The sequence below is a fragment of the Cotesia glomerata genome, linkage group LG6 (genome assembly GCF_020080835.1).
Source record: "Cotesia glomerata isolate CgM1 linkage group LG6, MPM_Cglom_v2.3, whole genome shotgun sequence".
In the NCBI taxonomy this organism is placed as follows: domain Eukaryota; kingdom Metazoa; phylum Arthropoda; class Insecta; order Hymenoptera; family Braconidae; genus Cotesia; species Cotesia glomerata.
Genome location: NC_058163.1, coordinates 11,600,738 through 11,625,978, shown reverse-complemented (window position 1 = coordinate 11,625,978; position 25,241 = coordinate 11,600,738). Strand labels below are relative to the sequence as shown.

General features: G+C 31.8%; 1 protein-coding gene across 2 annotated transcripts; it reads right to left on the bottom strand.

Moving 5' to 3' along the window:
* Window positions 1-2,884: 2,884 nt before the first annotated feature.
* Window positions 2,885-24,946, bottom strand: LOC123267325 (microtubule-associated protein futsch-like). Of its 2 annotated transcripts, XM_044731892.1 has the most exons (8): window positions 24,855-24,872; window positions 24,545-24,593; window positions 23,442-23,684; window positions 22,654-22,752; window positions 22,397-22,569; window positions 21,415-21,572; window positions 4,787-20,820; window positions 2,885-4,692 (listed from the first exon to the last, which is right to left on the bottom strand). In XM_044731892.1, exons 3-8 carry the CDS (start codon window positions 23,671-23,673, stop codon window positions 4,523-4,525), a joined length of 16,866 nt encoding a protein of 5,621 aa, XP_044587827.1. In that variant the 5' UTR covers window positions 23,674-23,684; window positions 24,545-24,593; window positions 24,855-24,872; the 3' UTR covers window positions 2,885-4,522. The 2 variants fall into 2 exon arrangements, with proteins under 2 accessions (XP_044587827.1, XP_044587826.1); XM_044731891.1 differs by having other exon boundaries at window positions 24,545-24,946.
* Between the last annotated feature and the right edge of the window lie 295 nt (window positions 24,947-25,241).

The window sequence follows — 25,241 nt, the reverse complement described above, 5'->3', positions numbered from 1 at the left end:
TCTCGAGTCGAAATTCGAGTTCTGTTTTAACCGTGATTTTTTTATTGTGAATAATAATTATTATTGTTATAAAAAATAAGTAGTAGTAATTAATAATAATTGTTATTAACCATACAAATTTGTAATTAACAATTATTACAATTACTACTATAAAAATCGTTTATGAACACAAAAAAATATATAAATTAATTTTTTAACAAAAAAACAAAAATTAATGATTTCCCCAATTTGGGAGAGTATTTTTTTACAAACAGGGATTATTTACTGTCCAGTTTGTACCTAAGGAGTAAGGAGGTAGGAGGAGAGGATTATTTATGCTAAATTAACCTAATACACTCCGTAAATAAAGAAAGAAGTATAAATCGCTTTGTCCTAACCGAGAACCGAACTCGGAACCTATCGCTCGCCAGACTTACGCGCTACCCGCATCGCTACACGGCCGACTAAGAAAAGTTGAATCTCAGTAGTCTCATAAACTTTTTAAATGACGCGTCTTCAAATGACTAAGTTCTAAGTGGAATATGAAAAGGAACTTTACGAAGAAATTAAATGAATAATAATAATTATATCTACAGACATTCAAAATTGAAATTTAGTTTCCCATTCTCAATTATTTATCTTATACTTCTATTTTCAATTGTAAGATTCGGTAATTTTTTATTTTCACGGGGTGTGAAATCAACATGTTTAGATTATTTTCTACTTAATAGATTTTTTTTTTTTTTAGAATAAATCTAAAATAGAAAAATTTTTCAAAAATGTTAATTTTTGGGATAAGAAAAATTATGAAACATGTCAATTTTTTAACTAAAAACAAATTATGAAAAATGTCAAATTTTCGGTTAAAAAAAAGTTTTAGCAAAATATCTAAAAATTAATGTGTGATAAATTTCAATTGTAGAATAAAAAAAATATGAAAAGTGTCAATTGTTGGATTAAAAAAAAAAAAACTTTGAAAAAATATCAAAAAATTAATATTTTTACGAAAAATGTTTTTTTTTATTTGTTTATTTTCATCCATAGAAAACGAAACAAATCACCAAAAATTGATAGACCAAGTGGATGAATTTTATTGACGATTTTCTATCAGAGCAAAATTTAAGTTAACATTTCAATTGCGACAACAATAGTTTACTTTTAAAAACGTGAAACTAAACAATTACCTGCGATTCTTATATATTTTAAAACTTTTTGCGTTGAAAATGTGTGAACTAAGCTGAATTTAGAAAAGAATAATTTTTTTTTCAAAATTCAAATTTTGAAAAAAAAAACCCCTTTTCTGAGGTAGTTATTATTATTATTAATAATAATAATAATAATAATAATAATAATAATAATAATAAGGGCCAGGAAGTTGGCGTTTTTTCTTTATTCAAATTTGAGGTTAAACATATGAATGCTCATTTAAACAACTGCGAAAGTCCTGGCCCTAATTATTATTTATTTATTTATTTATTTTTAATTTTTAAATGTCAACTTTTCATGAAAATTTGTTTGAAGTGATTGTCCCGAGCGATTCCGAAATCTTATCAGCTAGAAACCTTAAAGAATTCGGCAAAAAATAAAAAACCTTTGACCAAGAGTATTAATCGATTCCAAAAATTAATTATCTTTTTACCTTAAAAAACAACGCCATTTTTGCAATTGCTGAATACAGATATTTTCTAATTTCACTACTTCTGTTTTAGGCGCACTCACCCACTCGGTTTGATGGTATTATTTATTTAATTAGAAAAGTTGAAAATTTGTTATCTGACAGTACATGTAGAATTCATCTGTCAACTTTACAAATTCAAGGGGGTCTTCTGGTTTGACTCCCTGATTTTTGAGCATTTTTTTAGGATTTTTTTATAAAGACCAATGAGGAGATAGAACTTTAAACTTTTTACTATTTATTTTATACATAGTTCAAGAGTGTATAGTTAAATTTTTAGCCATGAGTGGAACCACAGTAGAATCACCACCAAATCACGATGGATCCACGATGAATCCACAATAAAACCACAAATTAACCTACGGTTGAATCACAGTAAAACCACTGTGGAACCACGGCAGAGTCACGACAATTCCACTATAAAACCGTAGGTGGAACTATGGTGGAACCACGATCGAACCACAATAGATTCACAGTTAATCCACTGTAAGACCGCTGTTGAACCACGGTGGAATCGCAATGGCAAAATGGCACAAAATCCACAGTGGATCCACCGTGGTTCCATCGTGGCTCCACATTAAGTCCACTACAACCGTGGTTCCATCGTGGATCCACCGTGGTTGCTAAACTGCGAGGGTACGCTTTATTGGAGGTAATATAAAGTGAACTTATGAAACCTTGATCTTCATGTTTCATGATAAGTAATTGAGGTCTGATAGTTCCTGATCCATAACGATGAATACACAAATCTGTAGATTGCTGAATCTTTCATCACAGACATTAGAAGAAAATAGTTTTATGATTGATTACCTAAGCAGTTCATGTACAACTCAAAAATCGTATAATAGATAAACTCTATTCTTTCGGGCTAAAGCTAATGTCATTTGATATTTAACAATTTACGTTAAAAAAAATAACCTTTTATAGACATGTTAGATGAGAAGTCGAGAGTAATAAAATCATTAACAGATGAATTATAACTACAACTTACAACATAAGACTTCTGTGGAATTATGAAACATAGATTTGCAATGTACCAGACATGTTTCTTGTGGGGAAAATAACACCACGCGGAACGAGTTATGCGAAATCAAAATTTTTGAAGCTACGAGAAGAGGGTATGTAAAGGATTATTCGCCGGTTTGAACTAAGCTTTTAGAAGATTAGGAATTTAGTTCTTAATTGAGTTAATCCTTACATTCTCATTTTGAATTTATTTTTACTACCGACTAGAATTAAATGACTTTATTTATATTTTACATACCTAAGTTATACAATCGAATTTTATCGTGTGCCCAGCCAAGCGGGCGGGTATCAACTATTAAGCTTATATTGTCATATCTTAAAATCATGAATGGGCATATTCAACTATATACAGGAAGAAACAATTCTCCGTAAAAGAACTAAACTCCTTGGCTCACGAAAACATTTAAAACAATGAAAATTCTCTTGGCTAAAGTAAAGTTTTATTGAGCCAAGAAAATTTTTCTGTCTCATAATATTCCTTCCTGCTCCAAAACAACTTAGATTATCGGAAAACTTTTCTTGGCTTGACAAAAAAATCTTTTTTTTTTTCTGTGTATCAGGCCAGATATAAACATATTTTTCTTATGAAATATGGTCAAATAAGATTTAATGAGGATCATTTAAAAGTACTAAAATGATTTGGAATAATCTAAGGATTTAATATGATTCATTTTAATTATTATAAAACAATTTATTTCTAATCATATTTATTTACTAAGCTCAGTATTTTTTCGTAATTTTGTGCTATGACCACATCGAAGCATATTGGATGATATCAGGCCTGATAAGAAATTTTTTTCTCGGCTTCGCCTCGGCCAACAATTACATGTGATCTGAGACATTTCTTACTTTACTTCCCTAGGTGTGTAATATACTATTGAGTAATGTCTACTCAAATGAAATAAAAATTACGTTGATTTCAAATTTGATACCATCAATCATAATTAATGGGCTAAATCTCTAAACAATATTAAAATATGAATACTATCCACATTTATCGCCTTAATTTTTTTTTAATGATATAACTTGTATAAACTTATTCAAGACATGTCACGTGTCAAGTACTGGGTACTTTATCTTCTGCTTATACAACAACAATCAATTTTATTTTTTATTTTCATAGGCATTAAAGAATTTATTCAATTAGAACATTCTAAAAACATACTTAAAAGCTATATTTATAAAAAAAAAAAAATTAATAATTTGAATCAGTTTTACAACGATTGATTAATATTTTAAGTTATTAAAAATGGAACGTTTTATATAATCTAATAATTAACAATATAAGTTAACCATACGTTCCTTGATTATTTCGTTCTACGTTGGCTTGATTGATTTGATTTTTATAATTATTATTATAAATTAACATACTGCGAAATAATTAAGGCTTGATTTCCATCCGAAAATCTAATATAACTTTTATTTTTATAGATGCAATTAAAAAAGCAAATTTATTATTAAAACTCAGAAAATATTAATTTTTCACAAATAAGTTAAAAGTTGTATTGAAATTCGATAACAAGAAAAGCTGCTATTATGAATGTTAATTAATATAATTCATAATTTTATCTTTTTCATTCTGCTTGGAATTTATCACAAATCTAGATCACAGATCTATATACTCAATGCTATTACAACATATACTGATATTTACATTACATAAACGTGAAATAATGCTGAATATTGATTTAAATGACTCAAATAAATGATCTTAAAAAATTATCATTAAGTCTTTAAATTATTCTATATGAAAGTTGCAGTAAATATTACGAAATAAATTTACAAAATATTTTAATTAAGAACTTAACTTTTGACTAGTATGACCATTTATATTAACGAAATTTAAAATTCAAGTCGATAAGCGCTACAGCTTGTTTCGTGATCCTGAAGATTGATTGTACACCGTGAAGCGGATGGAGAAAGATCAATATGGTTTTCTGCAAGTGCTTCTTCATTATCAGCTACCCAATAACCTAAAGTATCAGTATCGTAGGTGGGAATAATCGTCACTTCTGAAAAGAAAAAAAAAATGAATAAATAAATTCATTCAATTGTAAATAAAATTGATAAGATAAATCTTCAAATAAATGAAAAAAATGTATTTACCAAGGTCCTTATTTTCCCAAGTCTTCTTAGCATTCAGTAATGCATCATATACATCACGACTCGGTTCTGTCCCACTAAAAACGTAATATCTTGCCCGTATTTGCTTGAAAAATTCGAATGAGGTGTAATAAGAATTTCCATGATGAGGAACGAAAGTCAGATCTAAATAAATTGGTTGAATTTTATTGTTGGTTTCTTTAGATTTTTTATTACTTTTGCTAGGACTCTCTGAGTGCTTTTTATTTTTCAAATTTTCTGAGATAATTTTTTTAGACTGTTTATTATCTTTTCGTGGTGTTAATGACGATGTCTTATCAGAGGTTTCAGTACCACCAAAAGCAGGTGAAGGTAATTCCATAGGTTTTCCCCAATCATAAAGTATGTCGAAATCAGATGAATTCGATGAAATGTTAATACTGCGGTTTAATGTGTTATTTCCAAAATTGAATCTATCTGGTCGTTCAGGGGGTGGTAACTTCATTGGTTTACCCCAATCTTTTAATGGATCCTTAGCTGCATCACCACTTTTTTCTTCGTCAGCTTCGTATACTTTTTCAGATTCATCATCTTTTTCAATATTTGTAGTTTGATGTAATTTCATGTCGTCACTTAGAACATCATATGCAGTTACTTTTTTAAATGTAAAATCATCACCATCATTCGAACTAACAAACGTGATAGATGATTCCATTTCATGACAAGGTGGTATAGATGGTAACTGGCCGTAAAAACTACTACTCATATCAGCTGCAGAAAATTCAACAGGCTTACTTTGCATTTCGCAATGATAAACTTGAGATGAAATTGACGATGAAGTCTCAATTGTTTCAAGTTTAGGAGTCGTCTCTTCACACTTAGGCCAAACATGAGTTAAAAGTTGATCATTATTATCGTGAGAATCACTCAAAGAGGTTTGTAAACCTAAATAGGACGAATCCGACTTTTGGATTTCTGATGATTGATCAGTTTCAACTAAAGCTAATTTAGTCAACGATGACCCTTGGTCTGCTACCATAACATCTACTTTTTCTGCTAAAACAATTGTTTCACCATGTTCATTTGTCGTTTCTGTTACTTCTTTAGTAGTTGTAACGATTTCCCCTTCATTGGATATTGTTCTAGTTGTGGTTATTGTGGTTCTTATAACTTCTTCAGAACGAAAACCTTCTGGGGTTGCTGTTCTAGAACAACTATCGAATCCATCTCTTCTTTCAGGAGTTGATCTCCCTGATTTTTCTTCCGAAGTTATCATGCCTAAATGGCTTTTATAACTGTGTACTTTTTCTCTTGACTCTATCGGTTTTATTTCATCAGTCTCATATTTTTCTTTTCTTTCCAATGCTGATTCATTATGAGTAACTGCAGTCTTACTTTCATCTTCATTTTTGATCTCTGGTTCAACTAAGCTACTCTTTATAACTGTTCTTTTGATAATAACGTCATATTCTGGCATCTCTTCAACAGTTTTAGTTTCGCCTTCAACGGAAATATCCTTTTTTTTTGCTGTTTCTCTTTCCACATCTCTATCACTAATAATATTTTCTTCGATATTTTTTGTATCTAAAGATGTTGCCGTTAACCTTGAAGATTCAGCGGAGTCTAGAAAATGATTTGGATCGGAGTGTAAATCATCAGCGGACTTTTCACTAAAAGTAGTTATATGAGTTGTGCGCATTTCTGTTATTGTACTAGGGAAGGACATTTGAAATTGACTTTCATATTTATTGTCATGGTCTAAGATTTGCGACGTTGAACATTCAAAAGATTCACATTCAGTTGCTGGCTTGCTAGATCGTCGATCGAAAAGTTCATTTCCGTCATGACTTTCATCCAAAATAATTTGATCATAAATAGTCTTTCGCGATAAATGCATTTTTATTATTAACTTTTCAATTATTTCAATTAATATATACCTAGGTACGGATAAAGTTTTTTCCATTTCATCAAGATCAGACCAAGAAATTTTATTATTCTCGTTTATATATTTGTCTTGAATTTTGGACTCTACTTCCATTATTTTTTTTTCAGTTATGGAACTTTTTTCCTTTTCATCATAAAATTCATATTTTTTCTTTAACATCTCTTCTTGTTCCTTATTCTTGATTAAAAATTCACTATTTTCTACATCCACTTTTTTGTCCGTAATTAAATCAGTCGGTTGAATTTCTTTCTTTGTTACCAAATATTCAGTATTAAGCTTTATATTTTCATCTTTGTGAAAAATAAATTCCATTTCAATATTTTTTTTGTTACAAATTTCTTCAATTATTTCAACTACAACGTTTTTTGACACATCATAAAGATTAACAATCTCTTCAAGATTATCACTAACAATTTTTCGGCCTTTTATCACATATTCACTTATTATATAATTTTCAATATCATTTTTTTGTGTCAATGTATATTTTCTTTCATCATTAAATTCATCAAGCTTCATGTTTGATTTATTAACATCTGCTAAGCTTTCATCAACATTTTTTGAACAAACTGAAGCTAATTCATCTTCGTCGTCATATGAACGTTTGGATTGACTGGGTTCAGAATCTTCACCACGTTCAATAATTTTTTCGGTGAAGTGCTTTGTATTTGCAATTGTTGTTTTTGATGTTTTTGACATTTCGTCCTTATCTGATTTGTTTTTCAATAAATCCACAGTCTTTAACTCTTCTGATGGCGTTTCAATTTCGTGGAGACTATTAAACTCTTCATCTCCATCTTCTGTTAGATTTTTTGATTTATCTGAAAGTTCTTTCTGTGGTGATGATGAAGTAATTACTTTTTCTTTGCCCTCTTTTTCAAGGATTCGATCAGTTAAAATAAGTTGCTGACTAATTACTGATGATGTTGGAGGTATATGATCTCCATCATGGTGTAACTTATCTTCTCTGTCCAACAAATTATCTCTTTCAACTGGACTATCTTTTGATGATACTATAATTTTAACAGCATCTTGAACATCAACATTCGCACTTAGATTTTGTGGTTTATCTGATGGTACTGACGTTTCAGGTGTTAAAAATAAACTTACTTCTTCTACTCTTTCTTTTTGACCTTTTACTATATATTCACCAATGATATATTTTTCATCTTTAACTTCTTCAATTAAATTCCTCTTATCTTCTATCAATATTGACGACTGTGTTGCTGAAGATGACTTTAAATCATCTGACTGATTTTCTTGACCTTTATCTACAATTTGATCAGAATTTGATGACATCGGCTTCGATCCAGTTTCTATTTTCAGATTGACACAGTCATCAGTTTGATCAACGAAACTATCTTCTTCGGCTGGTTCAGTTTGAATTGTATCTTTATCGTCTTCTAAAATTTGATCCAAATTTTTTATTTCTTTACTTGATGCGATTCCGCTGAGCGATACCGGTTTATTAGCACATAGTTGTTGTTCTTCTTCTATAATATTATTATCCACTGAGATTTCGCTTTGACTCACTTTCTCAGACGTTGGTAATTTTGTACTATCAGCGTCATCAAGTAACTCCGTCATGAGTTTACTCTCGAATTCTTCATGCTCTGGTGCAATTAAAGATTCTAAAGCCGTAATTGATTTGTGGTCTCTTGAATCATCTTTTTTTTCATTAGCTATAACTTTAGTATCCCTTAGCAACACTGACAAATGTGTGGATTCAATTTTCTGAAATTTATCTTCTTTTAGACAAGTGGAGCTACTCTTTTCATTTGATATCAGTGATTTCGAAGAACATTTTTCGTCATATTGCTCTTTCTGGTCTTGATTGCATGTAAGATCGTCTTGTTGACTTGAGCTTCTTGGTTCATTTAATTCTACTAAAGATTGTAACGATGAAGATAATTTAATATCTTTGGAATCAATTTCACTTCCTTCAGCTATGCTTATATCAGAACATAATGATGATGATATTCTTGAAGTAATAGATCTATCATCACCACAAGGTTCTAATTGGTCTATAGATCTTTTCCTTTCCCGAGAGATGATGGGAGATTCAAATTCTTTGCCATGACTTTGTTCCGCTTGTTTTTCATCGATACTCTTCGTCTGATCTGATTTTGTAATAGCTAATTTTGGATCTTTCGTTTCATGGCCACCATAGTCAGTTGAACATTCATCCCCGCTTAATGATGAGGACATCGAAGGACTCTTTGGTTTTTCTTTTTCGCACTTACCGTCCGTATGATCGATAGAACTTTGAATATCACTTACGGTTGTATTTATTGGAGAAATAAGTTCCTTAACATTGATGTTTTGCTCTTCTTTTTCATCAATTAACTTATCTGTATGAGAAATCATTAAATCTTGTTGCGGTGCAATTATTCCTATGTTATCATCCATATCGCAAGCAACTTGACTTAAGATTATTGCTTTTTCGGAAACGACTGAAGATACTGGTGTTACCGGTAATTTAAGTACATTCGTTTCATCTTCATTATGTACAGCTGAAGTTTTATCAGACTTTGGTGATGATGGCATTAAAAGACTACTTAGTTTTTCTGTCTCATTCAGGTCTTCGATATGTTCAGTTGTAGGTTCAAATTCCCGAGTAATTGTTTCACATGAATACGTGAGTTCTTTTTTAGAGAATTTCATATCATCTTTCTGATCCACTGTACTTTCTTTAAGAATATCCTTATCTTCTATAATCTGTTCCGAACGACCTATTTTATCTAGAATTGATAAAGTCTGTGCGAGTACGGGTGATTTTAGACTCTGCGATGCATCTGAACTGGATTCAGCGAATGTTCTATCAGATCGTAGCAATTCTTCCTGAATGTCTGTTTCTTTGCCCTCGTCAGTTGATATTTTTCCCTCAGCAAATGTTAAATCTTGTTGTAAAGCAGCAGTCTTGATGTTATCGTGCTTAACATCTGCAATCACACTCGAGGCCGATTCTGACACTGCAAAAGGTTGCACCTTTGTAGTTATTGGTAGATATTCTGGTTTATCTTCCCGAGACTCAGTAAATCTTTTATCAGATGTTGGAGATGGAGACTTAGAAGAAGTCGGTAGTTTCACTTCTTTTTTCTGTATCTCACAGTGTTTAGTAGTATCCTTAATCTGAGTGATACCTGTATCTAGGACAACTACTGAATATTTTCTCTGAACTTCAATTTCTTTGCCACGATCGATTGAACTTCTTTTCTGAGTAAGTGACCTATCTTGTTGTAGAGCAGCAAGTTTGATATCATCGTGCTTACCTCCTGCAACCGGACTTGAGCTCTCTGCCTTTTCTGGGACAGCAGAAGATGAGAATTTTGTAGGTGTAGCCAGATCTTCTGCTTCGTCAACAAGTCGCTCAGTAATAATCTTTTCAGAACTTGGTGATGGTGACTTTGAGAGAATTGGTGACTTCTCCTCTTCCCTCTGTTTTTTAGGATGAGCAGTAGTGTCAAGAATATCACCGGAAGCTGTATCTATTGCAACTACTGAATCCTTCCTGTGAACTTCAACTTCTTCGCCCTGATCGATTGATCCTCTTACCTGAGCAGTTGATAAATTTTGTTGCAAAGCAGCCCTTTCGATGTCATCGTGCTCGTCACCTGCAACCGGGCTTGAGCTTTCTGCCATTTCTGATAATGCAGGAGATGGTGACTTTATAGGTATTATCAGATCTTCTGTTTTATCCTTGTGATCATCGGTCACACTTTTATCAGATGTTGGTGATGCAGACTTTGAGAGAATTGGTGACTTCTCTTCTTCGCTATGTTTTTTAGGTTGGTCAGTAGTGTCCTGAATATCACTTAAAGCTGTATCTATTGCAACACCTGAATTTTTTCTCTGAACTTCGACTTCTCTGCCATGATCGATTGAACTTTTGTTCTGAATAGGTGATATATCATGTTGTGATGCATCAAGTTCGATATCATCGTGCTCATCTCCTGCAACTGGTATTGAACTTTCTACTTCTTTCGGGACTGCCAAAGATGAGGACTCTGTAGGCGTTGCTATATTTTCTGCTTTATCTTTGTGATCGTCGGTAACACTTTTATCAGATGTTGGTGATGTTGACTTTGAGAGAATTAGTGACTTCTCCTCTTCTCTCTGTCTTTTAAGTTGATCAGTAGTGTCTCGAATATCATCGGAAGATAAATTTTGTTGTAAAGCAGCCTCTTCGATATCATCGTGTTTATGACCTGTAACAGGGCTCAAGCTTTCAGCCTTTTCTGAGATTGCAGAAGAGGGTGACTTTGAAGGTATTGTCAGACCTTTGGTTTTATCTTTGTGATCATCGATAACACTTTTATCAGATGTTGGTGATGTTGACTTAGAGAGAATCGGTGACTTCTTCTCTTCTTTCTGTTTTTTAGGTTGGTCAGTGTCATGAATATCACCGGAAGCTGTATCTATCTCAACTACTGAATCTCTCCTGTGAACTTCAACATCTTTGCCCTGATCGATTGAACTCTTTTTTTGAACAGGTGATATATCTTGTGAAGTAGCTTCTTCAATATCATCGTGTTTATCTCCTGCAACCGGCCTTGGGCTTTCTACTTTTTTCGGGATTGCAAAAGATGAGGACTCTGAAGGTTTTGCTATATCTTCTGTTCTATCTTTGTGATCGTCAGTAACACTTCTATCGAATGTTGGTGATGTTGACTTTGAGAGAATTGGTGATTTCTCCTCTTCTCTCTGTTTTTTAGGTTGACCAAAAGTGTCTTGATTATCACCGGAAGATAAATTTTTTTGTAAAGCAGCTTCTTTGGTATCATCGTGCTCATCACTTGCGACCGGGCTTGAGCTTTCTGCATTTTCTGAGAAAGCAAAAGAGGGTGACTTTGTAGGTATTGTCAGATCTTCGGTTTTATTTTTGTGATCATCGATAACACTTTTATCAGATGTTGATGATGTTGACTTTGAGAGAATTAGTGACTTCTCCTCTTCTCTCTGTCTTTTAGGTTGATCAGTAGTGTCTCGAATATCATCGGAAGATAAATTTTGTTGTAAAGCAGCCTCTTCGATATCATCGTGTTTATCACCTGTAACAGGGCTCAAGCTTTCAGCCTTTTCTGAGATTGCAGAAGAGGATGACTTTGAAGGTATTGTCAGACCTTTGGTTTTATCTTTGTGATCATCGATAACACTTTTATCAGATGTTGGTGATGTTGACTTAGAGAGAATCGGTGACTTGTCCTCTTCTTTCTGTTTTTTAGGTTGGTCAGTAGTGTCATGAATATCACCGGAAGCTGTATCTATCTCAACTACTGAATCTCTCCTGTGAACTTCAACATCTTTACCCTGATCGATTGAACTCTTTTTTTGAACAGGTGATATATCTTGTGAAGTAGCTTCTTTAATATCATCGTGTTTATCTCCTGCAACCGGCCTTGGGCTTTCTACTTCTTTCGGGATTGCAAAAGATGAGGACTCTGAAGGTTTTGCTATATCTTCTGTTCTATCTTTGTGATCGTCAGTAACACTTCTATCGAATATTGGTGATGTTGACTTTGAGAGAATTGGTGATTTCTTCTCTTCTCTCTGTTTTTTAGGTTGATCAAAAGTGTCTTGATTATCACCGGAAGATAAATTTTGTTGTAAAGCAGCCTCTTCGGTATCATCGTGCTCATCACTTGCGATCGGGCTCGTGCTTTCTGCATTTTCTGAGATTGCAGAAGAGGATGACTTTGAAGGTATTGTCAGACCTTTGGTTTTATCTTTGTGATCATCGATAACACTTTTATCAGATGTTGATGATGTTGAATTAGAAAGAATCGGTGACCTCTCCTCTTCTTTCTGTTTTTTAGGTTGGTCAGTAGTGTCATGAATATCACCGGAAGCTGTGTCTATTGAAACTACTGAATCTTTATGGTGGTCTTCAACATCTTCGCCCTGATCGATTGAACTTCTCTTCTGAACAAGTATTATATCTTGTGAAGTAGCTTCGTTAATATCATCTTGTTCATCTCCTGCAACCGGCCTTGGGCTCTCTGATTTTTTTGAGACTGCAGAAGATGAGATCCTTGAAGGTATTATCAGATTTTCTGTTTCATCATCGTGATCGTCAGTAACACTCTTGACAGATGTTGGTGATGCTGTCTTTGAGAGAATTGATGATTTTTCTTCTGGTGTCTGTTTTTTAGGTTGGTCATTAGTGTCCTGAATATCACTTAAAGCTGTATCTATTGCAACACCTGAATTTTTTCTCTGAACTTCGACTTCTCTGCCATGATCGATTGAACTTTTTTTCTGAATAGGTGATATATCATGTTGTGATGCAGCAAGTTCGTAATCATCGTGCTCATCTCCTCCAACTGGTATTGAACTTTCTACTTTTTTTGGGACTGCCAAAGATGAGGACTCTGTAGGCGTTGCTATATTGTCTGCTTTATCTTTGTGATCGTCGGTAACACTTTTATCAGATGTTGGTGATGTCGACTTTGAGAGAATTAGTGACTTCTCCTCTTCTCGCTGTTTTTTAGGTTGATCGGTAGTGTCTCGAATATCACCGGAAGATAAATTTTTTTGTAAAGCAGCCTCTTCGATATCATCGTGCTTATCACCTGCAACAGGGCTTAAGCTTTCAGCCTTTTCTGAGATTGCAGAAGAGGGTGACTTTATAGATATTGTCAGATGTTCGATTTTATCTTTGAGATCATCGATAACACTTTTATCAGATGTTGGTGATGTTGACTTAAAGAGAATCGGTGACTTGTCCTCTTCTTTCTGTTTTTTAGGTTGGTCAGTAGTGTCATGAATATCACCGGAAGCTGTATCTATCTCAACTACTGAATCTTTCCTGTGAACTTCAACATCTTTGCCCTGATCGATTGAACTCTTTTTTTGAACAGGTGATATATCTTGTGAAGTAGCTTCTCCAATATCATCGTGTTTATCTCCTGCAATCGGCCTTGGGCTTTCTGCTTCTTTCAAGACTGCAAAAGATGAGGACTCTGAAGGTTTTGCTATATCTTCTGTTCTATCTTTGTGATCGTCAGTAACACTTCTATCAAATGTTGGTGATGTTGACTTTGATAGAATTGGTGACTTCTTCTCTTTTCTATGTTTTTCCGGTTGGTCAGTAGTGTCCTGAATATCACTAAAAGCTGTATCTATCGCAGCACCTGAATCTTTTCTCTGAACTTCTAGTTCTTTGCCATGATCGATTAAACTTCTTTCTTGATCAGTTGATAAATTTTGTTGTGAAGCAGTTTCTTTGCTATCATCATAGTTATCTCCTGCGATCGGACTTAAGCTTTCAGCCTTTTCTGGGAATGTAGAAGAGGGTGAATTTGTAGGTATTGTCAGATCTTCTGTTTTATCTTTGTGATCGTCAGTAATACTCTTATGAGATATTGGTGACGGTGACTTTGAATAAATTCGCGCTTCAACTTTCTTACTCTCTTTCTCAGTTACAATTTTCATTTCATTTTCACCGTGCTCAGATAAACTTTTATCAGATGGTGATTTTGAAAAAGTATGTGGTTCCGTTCCTTCGTTTTGATCCTCAGTTCTGTCTACAGTATCTTTGTTACCAATGAAAGCTGTATCTATTGAAGTTATTAAGCTATTTTTCTGGATTTTATCTTCTTTTCTCTGATCAATCGAGCTTCTTTTTTGAGGATGAGCTGTATCTAGATGTGAAGCAACAAATTCAATGTTATTATCCTTACTTTCTGCAGTTGCACTCAAGTTTTCTAAGTTCTCTGGAACTACATAAGGTTGTGTCTCTGTCGATATTGTTGAAACTTCTGATTCATCTCTACGATTTTCAGTTAAACTTTTGTCAGACGTTGGTGATGATGACTTAGAAAAAGTTTGTGGTTTGACTTCTTCCTGATGTTTGTAAAGTTCTATTCCTTCGCCTGATTCTGGTAATGCTGGTGTAGTATGCAATCCAATCAAATGCTGCACATTTTCTGCTCTATCTACTGGATACTTATCTTGAGTCGGTGTAATTAACGCTTGCGATGACGATGAGTTAATTATATCTAATTCTGAGGTTGAATACTTCTCTAGATTTCCCATTTTATCAAGACTTATTGTTGCGTTATACACTGATGAACCTTCTGCCGTTTTCTTAACCTCCTCATCATCTACTTCACAACTTCTTACTGTTTCTGTTTTTAATACTTTCGGTATGATTGACAAATCATCAGTTTGAGTATCTAAAATTTTATCATCATCTTTTCCACTTTCAATCAAGGCATGTTGATCTTTTGATATTGAGTGTGTCCGTGACAACAATAATTCATTATCTGAAATTTCACTATTATCCAATTCGAAGGGTTTATCCGTTTTTGTAAGTGAATTATCTATGTTATGAGTAGACTTTTCATCGTCTTTTGCGCTTACTTCAGGTTCAGCTGAATGATCCTTCGTGCTTGGTGTAATAGATTGTGAAATCATCTCATCTTGAACGGCTTCCATAATCATTTTTTCATCTTCAGTTCCTTTCTGTTCTTTACTAGAAATAATTTGTTCTTTAAGGTCACTTGTTAGTGTTACTGCTCTTGATGATGTTGTCTCTAAACTCGTCAATGATGATTTAGCTAATTTTATATTACTTTCTGTGTCAAAATTTTTGTCTTCTTTTTCAATGTCTTCTATGGTTTCTTCTTTTTCATCTCTATATTTTGTTTTACCACGATTATTAAGTTCAATTTCATCCACACCCTCAGTAGGTGAACCTTTTTCGCTTCTCTCCGATGAATCTTTTGAAGAATCACTGACGACTTTATTTACAATCTCATCCTTTCTAACAGTTTTTAAAATTTCATCTATTCCATCGCTAGATTCATAGGAATTCCATACGGTACTGTCCACAACTGACTGTTTTCTTAATTTTTTATTTATAATTAAGTTATTTATAATTTCAATGATAATTCGTTTAGAAATAAAATATTGTTGGTGAATTCTATCGATAACATTAATGTCAATTATTTTCTTTTTTTCTATAAATTCTTTTGAAATAAAATGATTGATTTCAGATATTACTTTATCTGGTATTTGAGCAACCTCATCGTATTGAATATCATCTGTAACTTTATCGGCAAGTGAATTTTTCTGATCCACAATCACATCTTGTGTTGGAACATTCTCCTGAGCTAATTGTATTAGAGCTTTCTCAGAGATATTTATTACAGATGATTTCGTAATCCCTTTCATAGTAATAATACTTTTAATGATTTCAATTATTAAAAACCTTGGGTATGAATGTTTTAAAGCTATTTCTTCTAAAATTTCTAAAGTGATTGGTATATTTTTTTTCAGATAATTTTCTTGAATATAATCTTCAAGTTGATGCTTTTTAATGTCATCAGCTATTTTTTTCTCCACTTTACTCATTTTACTAGCTTCATCTACTTTACTTTGTAACAGATATTCCTTAGAAATAATTCGGTCTATAATTACAATAAGTTCCTGTTTAGAAATTTGTTTACTAATAGAAATAAATTCTAACACTTGATCAGAAATCTTAGATTTCTCAATTAACAGTATATCTTTAATTATATCATAAATATTATCTTTATTTTTAATAATATTTCTAACATCTTTAGTTACAGAAGTTTCTTCTTGAAGTTCTATCGAGAGCTTAGGTGATGGTGGCATTGAATCTGGGGTAATTAAGACTACCTCGGCAGTTGTAGGTATCATTTTATGGTCAAATGCGATTTCTGAAGTTACTACGTCACTTATAGCTTGATGGGAATCATCTTTTTGCAGATTGGTATTCACTTTTTCACATACCTTTTCAATTCCAACTTCTAAAACATCCACGTCAGAACTTTTAATATCTTCACTAAGAGAACTTTCTTGTAAATGAGGCACCACATTATCTTCTAATAATTTAGCACACATTAATTTAGCTTCAGTTATTGATTCACTTCTACTTCTTATGGATGATGAAGTATCCAGTACTTTAATATGATGATCTGGCGATAATTTTTTATCATTCAAATCTTCTTCAACTTCAGTTTTTGATTTATCTTGAACTGGATACTGAACCGGAAGAAAATTATCTTCCTTAAGTACTTCTGCAACTTTTTTGACAATATCAATGACATCTTTTGGTTTATCATCAATAATTATACCAGCTGTTCCTGCAAGTACTTCACCTACATCTTTTACAGCATCTTTGATATTTTTAACAGGGCTAATGGTATCACTTCGCTCAACATAATCAGAACTATCGCTTTTTAACACATCTGATTTTATATTTTGTGCGGTCATATCAGTTGAAATATTTTGTTTTCTTGGCTCAATTTCTTCCAACTTTTCAACGACTTTGTTCAATTTTCCCTCTATCTCATTATCATTATCAAGTTCTAGTGTGGTTTTTTTAAACTCTTCTTCACCTACATGTTCTTCTAATGACTCTAATGAATCTCGTAGACTGTCTTTTACGGTTTTAAACTTTTTAGATGCTTCTTCTAACAAAGCTTCAACATCTTCAACACTTTCAACGTTCTCATTAACTTCACCAATTTGTAATGAGTGAGTATCTAATGTAATCTCTTTTTTAGTTAAAATTGTTTCAGGTATATCAATTTCTTTATCTTCTTTTTTTGGCCCCATTATTTTTTTAGAATCAACTTGTTTGTCATCAAGGATTAATTGATGATCTTTTTCAGTTTTTTTTTCTGACAATAATTCATCTGCATCAAAACTTTTTTTTGGAGATACTGATTTTGAAAACAGTTTTTCATCAATATCCTTTTCAGAGTCTCTCCGAGTACCTTCGGTAATTTTATCAATACCTTTCTCGCATTTATCAGTGGGTTTACTAAAGACCTCTGGAATATTTTTTTGTTCTTTGAAAGAAATAACCGATTCTTTGGTATATTGATTTTTATCTTCTTTACTTGTATCATAATTGTCTATCTCATAAAGTTTTGGATCCACTTCTTCATGTACAGGCAAATCAGCCACTTCATCAGGAGTTTTCACAATATCTCTTGGAAGAGCTGGAATGGGTTGCTGCGTTATTAACTCTTTATTGGTAAATTTCAATTCCGGAACCTCTATGGGAGCTAGAGGGATGGTTTTCGATTTGGCAAAAGTTTCTATTTTTTTTATGTCCTCGGCTTTTCCTTGTTTAATAATCTCTGAAGAAGTTGGTTTCATACCTTCAATAGAGATTCGCTCATCTTCTGGTAAAGTCGGTGCTGTTGTAGTGGCTCCAGATTCCAAAGTTGAGACTCTCTCTAGTGATTCTTCGAATTTCTCTCGAATCTGAGTCTCTTTTTCTATCTCTGGTTTTGAATCAGTGTCAATTTTTACTTTTCTTTCCAAATTCAATTTCTCTGGACTTGAACTTGATGGTTCTTTATTTACGACTTCACTATCTGTTTCAACTAACTCTTTATGTGTACCTTTTTTCGAATTTATATCTGTAGTAGCTGAAATAACTCCTTTTATTTTTTCTTCCTCTAATTTTTTATCTTTAGAAACAGAAATACTTGTGCTTTGCTGTTCTTTTTTCTCAATTTCAGAATCGTCATGTATTTTTTTGTCACTTTTTTCTTGCTCTTCAACAATTCCTTTCTCAATCACAGTGTCTTTTTCAGTGCCTTTGTGGTATTCGTTATCCACTCTGTCTTCTTTATTTTTCTCTCGTTCTTTGTCATCTTTGTCATTTTCCTTATCCTTTTTTAATACATTATCATCATCACCATCATCCTCTTCATCCTCAATATCCTCATTTTCATCATCAATATCGTTATCATCATCATCATCATTATCATCATCATCAATATAACCTTCATTACCAACATGATCAGAAGGGTAGTTATCATCATCATCATTGTGATCATCTTCTTTATCATCTCGAACAATCTCTTGATCCTCTATTTCTTTAGTAAACGAATCATGGACAAGATTTTTTTCTGTTTGAACAACATCTAAGAAGTGCTTATGCTCTGTTTCTCCACTATGAACAGAATCTTCCGTATACATTTCTTCTTTTTCAATAATTAAATACTCATCTTCTTCAGTAAGTTCCTGACTAGCTTTCCGAGAAGTCGATTTTCTTGGTATTTCATCCATTTCTACAGTCACATCATCTTCAGTCAAATCTTCAAATTTTTTTCCGGTATCTTCTGAAACGCCATGCTTATCTTTTATAAGATTATCTCGAGTATTCTCTATCCTTTCAGCTTTTTGCAACACAGCTTCAATTTCTTCAACAACTTGTCGTTCCTCTTTAAGATCAGCAAGAACTTTATTCTCAATAGAATCAAGCGACATGTCTTCAGATTTTTCAGTTAAGCATTTATCAACAAATTTCATTGAATCCATATCAACAACTGATGATGTTGATACTGTTGATGAATCAGCTGCTTCTGTTTCAATTTTAAGTTTTTTTTTAATAGCATCTTTTTCTAGTTTCATAGGTACTGTAGAAGTAACTTTTGCTACTTTCATTGGGCTTCCTGGTAGCCGATTTTTACTGGGGCTGGAAGTTGATTTTATGCGACGAATAACAGGTTTCTTTTCAGTTGGAGCAACTGGTGGAGACGGCTTTTGTTTAGAAGTTATTTTTTCTATATTTTTTTGTTCTAAAACTTTTCTATTATTTGCATCTTTAGTACTTTTTGCAGGTGGATATATTTGCTTCGCAGAAGGTTTGCTGGTGGTTTTAGGCATTGATGTTTTTAGAAGTTCTGGTTTAGTGGGTAATCCAGTTAAAGGTTTTTTTGATGTAGAAATTTTCATCTTTTTATTTGTAGATTCAGATTTATTTTCGATTTTTCCTACTGGTGGTGTTATCTTTATTTCTTTCAAATCTTTAGGGTCTTGTTTTTTTCGTTCTATTTTTCGTTTTAATTCTTTGTTTACGATATTTTTATCTTCTTCGTTAGTTTTAATTATTTCAAATTTCTTTCCTTCACTTTCTTTCTGCGAATCTTTTTTTGATTCTTTTTTCATGTCTTTAATATCTTTTTCGTTTTTTTTTGATTCTTTCAAGTCAATCATTGTTTTCGAATATTCTTTTGTATTATCAACCTTTTTAATTTCTAAGTCACTTGTTTTTTTAGTTTTAGTCTCTTGCTTCTGCGATTGACTTTCTATTTTTGATACTTTAACTTCCGATGTTTCACGTTTAGTGATTTTTGTTTCATTTGTCCGTTTTATTTCTCTGTCAATTTGGTTCATTTTAAGTTTTGTAGATTTTTCCTTTAATGTAGCTAGAGATACAGCAGGTGATAAATTTTTGGCAGAGCATGTTGAATGCTTCAAAAATTCAAGATGCTTCAATCGTTCGATACCTTCAAAAATTATATGTTGTGGAGTACTTCCAGGAAAAAGAATTCTTGTAATAGTATCTTCAGGGTTAGCAGGTTGCCAAACTATTAAAGCACAGATAGAAACCATATTTCTAATTGGAAATGCAAAATTATTTGAGTCTTTCTTATGTGAATCAGCAAAAAGCTTATGGTCAGCAGCAGTCCATTTTGATAAAAACTCTTTCACTTCTCGACTGTCTTTCACTGGACTCAAGACATACATATCTAACGTGCCATGTCCAACTTTATGATACAGATTTATCGGATCCTGCCTTCTATAACAGAGATGGGGACGTAAATGAATATGTTTTAAATTTGTAACAAGTTCTTGTCCAAGATCAATAAGGCTGATAATAAGGGGATCATCGTCTTTGTTATCATCAGATGAACGTAACTGCTTGCTTTCGAATATATTACCAAAAAAATGTCCAATTTGAGGGTAAACTTGTGTCTCTTTTTTCTTACGAAGAAAACTGGACATACCACCGATATTACTATTATTTACTCTTGTAAAAAGAACAGCGTCCAGTCGATCCAAATGTCTTGTGAAATCCCAAAAGCATGATTTTCTAGCAAAACCACCGTCGACTAACATATTGAAGCCATTTATACCGAAAAGAGCTGCATCACCTTGACCACCAGGGAAGACATAAAGTGTCGGATGACTGAATCGGATATTACCAACTACATCAGATGGCTGCATTAACTGAGCTAATGTTTGTGTAACTAAATATTGTTCTATATAATTAATAAAGCTCGTAATCGCTGGTAATCTTGTTGATAATATATCTTCGGGATTTAAACGGATCCTACATGAGCTAAATAAATAAAAAAAATTATTAATTTGTTCAGTAATATGGAATATACTGCTCTACCATTTCAAAACACAGTAACTGCAAAATTTTTAGACCTATTTTTTTGGGTATTGTTATATTTTTTATTACTTCAAGGGAGTAATCTCATAATTTTATTTGTTGAAAATTTTGTATTAATACATATTCTTACATGAATTAAATTTTTAATTAATTTAACAGCCGAGACCAGTGATTGCAGTTTCAATCGGCTTAGCGAAACGAATGGAAATTTTGAAAAAACGTTTTTAGAGATAATAGATAATTTAATAAACTATTTCACCACAAAGCGTTTTTTTCAAAAATTTCATTCGTTTCGTGAAACCAATCGAAACTGCAATTGCTCTGCTGTTGGGAGTGCGACAGAGATAGTTCCGTTGAACTCCGTGAGAGCAAAGCGAGAAAAAGATGGTCTCGCCTGTTAAAGTATAAACTTTTTTCTATTTTTAAAGTCTTGTATAAATTTTGTAAAGTCTGGAAATTCGTAAAAATGTCAGGAACTACAATTACTATATTTTGAATTAGGGCAGACATATAAGTTTCAGTTAAACAAAATATTACCGAGTAGAAGGTTCTTGAGATAATCGTTCTGTAGACCATTCACCAATTCCAGCACAGCTTATGTCAATTGTCACATTATTCTCATAAGCTCGAAGTACTCGTTGCACGTCATGCTCATTAAATGCATCAAAAAAATCAGCCAAGCTGAAGGTTCCATCCTATCAATATCAATGCATTTGTCAGTAAAAGAATAAAAGTCATGTGTAGTAATATTGAAAAAAAATAGATAATATAATAAATAAATAAATAATAATAACTATCAACCTGCACACAATATGTGATTGTCGAGGATTACGACTTATGAATGAAAGGGGCTAGTGATTTTTCAATATTTTTAATTAAAATAAGGTAAAAGCCCCAATAGATGATCATGTACCAGTATATGATCACTCCATGTATTTGTATACCTATATTTAAAAATATAAATCTACAAATACATGGAGTGATCATATACTGGTATATCAGTTATCAGTTACCAATAATTTAATGAAAAATGTGACGGAATAAATTTATAGAACCAATGCTATTTGAAAATGTTTCAAAAATAACATAAAAATTGATTGTCACCAATAAAATCGTGAAAAGTCACAAATTCACGTCAAAACCTTTTTGATATCATCAAAATGAATAATAAAAATACCTTTTAAAATGAATATATGCCCGTAAAAATTTTCCTTATCCTCTTAATTATATGGATTAATAAAATTATATGAATTTGATATTTAACATACATTCACATTCACATGTTCAAAACAAAATAAATAAATAAATCTTGAAAATGCATAAATTCAGATCTTGATCTGATCTTTCTAGTGATACTGAATTTTACTAAAAAAAACTCTATTTTATCATATAAATACCCTAGAAACAAAATTTTATTTATTCTCTTAATCATATAAATAATAATGCTTTATTTATTTATAATAGTAAAAGAAAGTTACTGGTTTATTTTACCCTATTATACAAAAAGTAAAAAACAAACCTGCAGTATCCAGGAACCATTTTCACTAAACGTATAACCAGCGTGAATGATATGACGATGCTTTGTAAAGCTTGCTAAAAGATTTCTAATACACTGTAATAATGTATTAGTTTGTGGATGAATTAAAATTTCAGTAACAAGATTCTCTGTTGCATACTGAATCAACCGTTCCCCTGAGAAATAATTTTTTTATGTTTATTTTTGATAAAAATTATTATACGTCTTGTAAAGTGCTTAGTATTTGATTGTTTAATTACCGTTTCTAGCTTCTTCACCTTCGGGTGATTGTGCAACTAAAGCTTCTAATTCCTTTTCTAAATCAACATGGCAATTTTCTTTATCCCAAGACAAAAATCCTAGAATAATATTTATATATATTAGTAATAATGAAGTTGTGTTTTTACATATATTGTATACACACTTATTTATTTTTATTGAATTGAAAGCAGTTATAAGCGCCGATCGATTCAAGCCGCAAAGAACCACGTGACAGGGGGTGCGGTAACTATGACGTCACAGGATCCGCCCTCAGTAAAATAGTTTAATTTTGACAAATATATAATTTTTTTCATGTCATACTGATTTTTGAAAAAATTGCTCAACGATTTTATTTTTATTAGTTTAAAAAGATAATATGTATTCATCAAGATAAAAAATAAAAAATAAAATATGAATTTTAGAAAAGGAAGATTGCTCTGTTCCAGGAATTCTCTGAAGATATTTCACGGCCAAGTTTAAAACAAAATAATAACGTCTGAAAATTCTCAAAGAGTACAGTAAACGAAAAAAAAAAAATGTATACGTGATAGAGCTTAAGGGGAACGACCGAATACCATGATAAATATAGATTTATCATACCACTTTTAAATGTGGCAGTAAAGTAGCTTATTTTGGCGATTGTTGTACATCTTACTGACTCTTGCAATACTTAAGGAATTATAACTGTCAAACACGACTTAAAAAATTCAAACTTTTGAATAATGATTAATCATGAGTATTATGAGTGATTCATTCAGTTTAAAAATTGATAGATAAATAAATTTACCTTTGGAAAGTTTATCAAGAATAAAATCCTTATGTTGGATGGCATGTGGCTCAGGAAGCACAACCAAAAGATAACATCCACTAAGAGGTGAAGGTGGTGGATGTTGATGAAATCCAGGAGTTGTTGAAATCATATTTGTTGTATCGATAGCCATTGCATCAGGATCATTTGTAGTTTGATTTAATACTGGACTTTCTTCTTTACGTTCTATCGTTTTTTCGAAGGAATCCATGATGTAAATATCTGTCATGTCATCAATGTTTCAATGATTACAGATATTGGATGATTAATTTTTTTTTTTTTTTTTTTTTTTTTTTAGATAATAACCTCAAATCTCTTAATTTAAATTATGAGTAATAAATTAATTGATACGAGTTTTTATTTCGAAAAATTGAGTCGTAAAAGTATTGGAAATCGAAATTTTTATACATATTTAAAACAGCTAATATATTTGAGCAAAGAAAAAATGCAATTTAACTTAAGTACAAAACTAATAAGTAGAAATCTGATGTTCTTTTTTTTTTTTTTTTTTTAATCATTTATATTTAAAAATTATATTGATCGTCGTCATTATATATGATTAATAATAAAACATTTTGACACTTTAATTATTGCATTGAAGTTGACTTTTGTTGAATTCCGGAATTTTATTAAATTAATTGCTAAAATCTACTATGATTGAGAATGTTCATTTTTAAAATTAAAAATTCGTAAAAGATACTAAATTTTAGTCGTATAATTCTTATATTATTTGATGATTTATTCAACTTCTGACTATAGACTCATGTCACATTATAGCCCTTAGTAACAACCCCTCCTATATCCAACAAGCTAAATTTTCAAATTAAATTTCACTTGTAATACTAAAAATTATTTGGACGCGGCATTTGTATTGATTTTTTTCAGGTTTAACTATATCTTTTTTAAATAATCCGATATTCATCACTCGAAAATAATTTTTTATTTCATCTTGAAACAAAACTAGCTCTCTCTCTAACATTGAAAAAGTAAGTGAAAGTTTTTCAATTTATTAAAATTTCAATTAAAGCTATTCAGAAAAACGTAAAAGGATAATTAAAAAAATCCATAATTTTATTACTTACCTTCTAACTTTTATTCTTCTGGATAAGAAAAGAGAAAAATGCTCAAAATCTTTTTCATAAAAAAAAAAAAACGAAAAAAAATTTATTTAACCACTAATACTTAATATTCAATCAATTAACAATTCTTATCAATTCTTATTTTCTTTTCAATAGCACTTCTGAAGAAATCTAACAATTAGGTGATTATTACAGTAATTGAATACAAAATTATAAAAGGATATCCACTAATCTCATAACAAAAAATGTTTAAAAATATCAACCAAAGTTACAAAATGTCTTGTTAAATTTTTTTTTGTTTTTTCTAGAATACCTTCTTATTCAGGGAAAGCCTTGGTAATAGCTCACTTATAGGTTCGAGGGCTACCGGCTCTCTAACTGCAAAGCCCTTGCGCCAGTTTCACGCAGGAGATTCCCTCTCTATCGGACGAAACGACGCAGTGACGTTATTTTCGGAATCCCCTCTCTGAAAAAGGCGGTCCTTTTTATTGTTAAACACTTATCAAGATATTTAGTTTTTAATTAATTCGGTTTAATTCTTTCAAAATAATAATTTAACAAAATAAATTATTTTTCAATAATACTTAATATTATTGATATTAATTGCTGGGTCAATGACTATTTGACGAGTTCTAAATGAAATCTACGTGTCTGATGACACGTACGTTTGTAAATCCTATGCCTTCAGAATAATTATTTG